General features: G+C 71.7%; 2 protein-coding genes across 2 annotated transcripts in view; one reads left to right on the top strand and one right to left on the bottom strand.

Annotated features, from left to right (window-relative positions):
* AURANDRAFT_35962 (hypothetical protein) overlaps positions 1-1388 on the bottom strand; it is a gene marked incomplete at both ends in the record, with an annotated part of 2542 nt that extends 1154 nt beyond the window's left edge. The window contains one exon of the mRNA XM_009034150.1: positions 89-1388. Coding sequence (XP_009032398.1) covers positions 89-1357 — 1269 coding nt within the window. The remainder of the gene's footprint in view (positions 1-88) is intronic.
* Positions 1389-4713: 3325 nt separating this feature from the next.
* AURANDRAFT_60797 (hypothetical protein) overlaps positions 4714-5003 on the top strand; it is a gene marked incomplete at both ends in the record, with an annotated part of 2289 nt that continues 1999 nt past the window's right edge. Inside the window, one exon of the mRNA XM_009034348.1 lies at positions 4714-4944. Coding sequence (XP_009032596.1) covers positions 4714-4944 — 231 coding nt within the window. The remainder of the gene's footprint in view (positions 4945-5003) is intronic.

Raw genomic sequence — 5003 nt, 5'->3', positions numbered from 1 at the left:
GAAACGATCCGTCCAACAATCAGCCGAATCGACTTCGACGTGACCGAGCTCGAGAGGTGTGAAGTTTTTGCTGGACGGGGCAATCCACCGGTCGTTTCCGGCACAGCGGGTCGCCGACGAGGAGCAGGTGGGGCGTGCCCCGGCGCCGGTCGCCGCCCGGCGCCTTGGCGGCCGCGGGCGCCGGCGGCGCGCCCGGCTCGCGCGCCGGCGGCGCGTCGTCGCTGCCGACGCCGCCGATGAGCGCGAGGAGCACCGCGAGCTTCACTGCGCGGCGCCCGAAGATCTGCGGGCAGACGCTGTCGACGACGGCGTCGCGCGCCGCGAGCGGCCTGCCCCGCGCGGTCGCGTCGGCCCAGAGCGCGCGGAAGGCCGCGCGGTCCTCCGATGTGACGCGCGCGGCGCCCGCCGTCGACGCCGCGCCGACGCGGACGCCGTTGGCGACGAGCACGACCTCGACGTCGCAGCGCACGTCCCGGTAGCAGGGCTTCCACTTGCGCTCGAGCCAGCCGACGACGCTCACGCGGTCGCCGGCCTGCACCGAGTCCGCGAGGTCGTGCTCGAGCACGACGGTCACCGCGCGCGGGATGGACCCGACGGCGAGCTGCTCGACGTGCTCCTGGAGCCGCACCTCCTGGTAGTCCGCGTTCTCGCGGCCGACCTCGACGAAGCGCCGCGAGCTGCAGCCGCCGCACCCGTTGGCCCCGGGGCACCGCGTCGGCTTCTCCAGCAGGTTGCCCTGCTCGCGGTCCGCGTAGACCGCGAACGTCGCGCCGCAGGACGCCGCGCCGCACTGGTACGTGCGGCAGGACTCGATGATCTTCACGGCGCCCGCGCGGACGACGGTGCCGCAGACCTGGACGAGCTTGCCCACGTCCGACGCGCGCAGCGAGCTCACGTTCGCCTTCCAGTGCTCGGGCAGCGGCGGCACGCAGCGGAGCCGCGCCTTGGCGCGCCGCGGCCGCCAGTCGTCGCGGCCCGCGGCCGACGCCGAGGCGAGGAGCCGGTCCTGGGCCTCGGCGAGCGCGTCGTCGAGCACGGGCACCATGACCTTGGGGTGCCGCAGCGTGCACGCGAGCAGCTCCGCGTCGTGCGCGACGACGTCGACGCAGTCGACGTCGAAGCCGACGACGCCGGCCGCGTCGTCGCGCGCGACGAGCGCCTCGAGCGCCGCGCGCCCGCCGCGCGGCCGCACCAGGAACTTGACGAACCGGTCGAGCCACTCGTCCTTCGGGTGGCCCTCCAGGAGCCCGTCGGGCGTCACGCCGGGCGGCGGCGCCGGCGGCGCGTAGGTGCGCGGCGGCTGCGCGCGCTGCGTGCGCTGCGTGCGCTGCGTCCCCGGCGTCGGCGTGCGCGCCATCGTCGGTGTTGCGATGCGAGCGCGCGCGCGCGGGCGCGGGCCGATCGATCGCGCGCTCGATCTCGGGTTCACCACCCAGTATCGAAGCCCGTGTTTCTTCAGCGTAGTGTCACTATGACGGCGCTGATGCTGCACCAAAACCACCCGCGGCACGAGAAATCTTGCTCATCGGCCCCCGGGGCATGGACGCGCTCTTCGGCGTCGGCAACACCGGCGCCACGGCGTCCATCGCCTCCCAGACGGCGGCGCTCTTCGCCGTCGTCGCGATCCTCGCGGTCTCCGCGGCCGCGGCCTCCAAGGCCGCGCTCCGCCGATGAGCGCGGCTCCATCATTCTTTCCGCGGCGCCCTGCGCCGCCGGTCCCGCCCCTCGTCGTTTCCTCCCCCTGCAGAGCGGGGCGCCCGCCGACCGCCAATCGTTCGAGCGCACCGCCCCTTCGCTCTCGCCTTTTCCGAACTACCGCCTGAACATCGTCGAACGCGCGGAGGCGGGCGCAGCCTTAAGCCTCCTACGCGACCGTGGCGCGAACGACGCGGGGGTCGCCGTTGCCGTTGGTCAGGAGGAGCTCGAAGCTCCCCTCGGCCGCGCGGCGCGCGCCTCCCGCGTCGACGAGGTGGAGCGCCTCGGCGGCGACCGTGAAGGACACCGTCGTCGTGGAGCCGGGCTTCACGCGCACGCGCTCGAAGTCGAGGAGCTTCTTCAGGGGCAACCGCCCGCCGCCGGCGTCGACGTCTACGGGCTTCGCGAAGAGCATGATCACCTCCTCGCCCCCTTTGTCGGAGCTCACCTTGACCGAAACCGTGTGCGCCGCCCCCGCCGTGAAGGTCACGGCCGCGGGCGCGGCGTCGGAGAGCGAAAAGTTCGCGTAGGACAAACCAAAACCGAAGGGAAACGTCACGCGCTCGCCGCCGTAGTAGCGGTAGCCGCGGCTTTCGAAGGACGCGTCCGCGAGGGCCACCTCGTCAGCGTAGGAGGCGTCGTAAATTGTGTACGGGAGCTTGCCGAAGCGGTCGTTGTAGCCAAAGACCGTGTCCAGGATGACGTCCGCGGCGGCGAGCCCCGACGGCACGAAGGCGTCGATCACCGCGGGCACGTCGGCGACCCACTCGTCGACGGCGTACTGGTTGCCCATGACCAGCACGGCGACCGTGGGCTTGCCCAGGCGCCCGACGGCGGACGCGAGGGCGGCCTGCGCGCCCGGCAGGCCCAGGTCGTACAGATCCTCCTTCTCGTCGACGGTCTCCAGGCCCGCGCCGAGCGCGAGGACGACGACGTCCGCGCGCGCCGCGGCCTCGACGGCGGCGGCGACGCGCGACGCGTCCGGCGACGTGAAGTTGACGACCCCGGCCTCGACCTCGACCGCGGACGCGTCGTCGCGCTCCCGCAGCCGCTCCGCGAGCGTCGGCACGCACGAGTAGTCCTCCTTGTAGCCGCCGCGAAAGAGCGTGGAATTCGGGCAGGGACCGATCGTGATCGCGCCGACGAGCTGGGCCCGCGCCTCGGCCATGGGGCCGATCAAGGCCACGCGCAGTCCCCGCGGGAACGGCAGCGCTCCGCCCTCGTTCTTCAGGAGCACCGTGGACTGGTCCGCCGCCTCGCGCGCGGCCGCGCGGTGCTCCGCGAGGACGCCGAAGTCGTCGAGGCCGTCCCAGGCCGTCGCCTCCCGCGAAAAGAGGCCCGCGAGGAAGAGGGGCCGCATGGCGTTCTCGAAGGCGGCGCGGAGCCGGGCGACGGTCGTCAGGTTCCGCCGCACGGCGTCCGGGATCGCGCCGAACGTCGGGCCGCAGTCGACGTCCGTGCCCGCGCCGAGCGCGAGCGCCGACGCCTCCGCGGCGTCGTCGGCGACGCCGTAGGCCGTCTTGAGCTCGCCGACGGCGTCGCAGTCGCTCTCGACGAAACCGGGCATGTTCCAGTCGTCGCGCGCGAGGCGCGCGAGCGCCGCGTTCGCGCAGGACGGCGTGCCGTTGATCGCGTTGTAGCTGCACATGTAGGAATGCGCGCCCGCGGCGCCGAGCGTCGCCGCGAAGGGCACGACGTAGGAGTCGCTCCAGTCGAAGGCCGAGACGTTCGCGGAGTAGCCCTTGCGGCCGTCGCTCTCGTGCTTCCAGTTCGTCTCCAGCGTGTACGCCGCGAAGTGCTTGACCTCGCTCGACGCGAGGACGCCGCCGCGGCCCTCGACCTGCATGGCCCGCACGACGGCGGCGCCGAACTCGGCCGTCAGGTAGGGGTCCTCGGACGCGGCCTCGTCGCTCCGGCCCCAGCGCGGGTCGCGCCTACGAAACGCATTTCTCGAGCTTCGTTCGTAGATATGCGACGCGGGCGAAGCGCATCAAATTCACCATGGGGCAGCGCACGGAGGGCCCCACGGGCTTGCGGCCCTTGGCGAGGCCGTTGCGGTTCGTCCAGAGTCGAGCCTCGCGCGCCACGACGCGGCCCATGTCGGCGAAGACGGACCGGTTGAACGTCGCCGCGACGCCCTGGGGCGCGGGAAAGTACGTCGGGCACTCGACGCGGCCGTCGCCGTCGTCGATGCAATAGGCCTCCAGACCGTGCACGGCCTCGATGCGGTAGTTCTGCGCCGGGAGGCCGCAGTGATCGATGGCCGCGCTCACGGACCCACTCTGCAGCCGGGACGCGAGCTCGTCGACCGTGAGGCGGCCCGAGAGGTCGCGCAGCCGCGCGTCGAGGCCGAGCGCTTCGTCGCAGTAGGCCAGAGATCGGGCCGCCGCGCTCTGGCAGCCGCGGCCGTTCGGCGCGGTCGCCGCCACGCTCGCTGCGGCGGCGACGAGGCGAACAATGGTTCCGATGACCATCGTGCTGCCCGAACTAGTCGACCCGAAAGCCTCGGAAAGGCAATCTTCAAGTTTCTCAATGAGATACGTTTGGGGCAGCCCGGCGCGCGGCGCCAGTGCAAAATCGTATAAATTTACCGAGGCCGTCGTCGCCGCCGTCCAGGGTAAACCGGCGCCGGGTGACGGGGTGCGGTGACTCGAGCCCCGCGCGCGGTGACTCGAGCCCTCAAACGAGCAGCCCTCCGCGACGACCATGACGACCATGTTCGCCCTGGCGCGCGTCCTGGGCCTCGCGGCTTTGACGACGATGACGAGCGCCGCGCCCATCATCACGATCACGACGCGGCCGACGACGGTCTACTCGACGGTGACGAGCAAGCTGCGCATCCAGGGGACAGGCTTCGGGGGCGGGGACGGCGAAAAAATTCATCTGTCCTTTATCCCGAAAATCAGCCCCGACGACTACAAGGTGACGATCGTCTCTGACACCGTGCTGAGCCTCGGCCTGCTCGCGGGCAAGTCGTGGCCGACGTCGACGTCCGTCGGCGACGGCGAGGGCACGACCATGTACCTCACGTCCTTCGTCAACGACATGAAGGGCCCCCAGAACCTGCTCGAGGAGCCCGTCGCCGTCGCGAACGTCATCAACACGCCGACGGTGATGCACGGCGGCGACAAGGTCATCTACATGACGGGCACGACGCGCTTCAACATCAACGGCACGGCCTTCCGCGCCAAGGCCATGGCCCTCACCTTCGAGCCGCCCCTCGTCAAGGACGTCGACTACATCCTCCAGGTCCGGAGCTCGACGTGCATGCAGCTCACGCTCCGGAGCAACCGCAAGTGGCGGTCCGA

Source organism: Aureococcus anophagefferens (genome assembly GCF_000186865.1).
Source record: "Aureococcus anophagefferens unplaced genomic scaffold AURANscaffold_1, whole genome shotgun sequence".
In the NCBI taxonomy this organism is placed as follows: domain Eukaryota; class Pelagophyceae; order Pelagomonadales; family Pelagomonadaceae; genus Aureococcus; species Aureococcus anophagefferens.
This window is presented reverse-complemented; position numbering and strand designations above follow the sequence as displayed.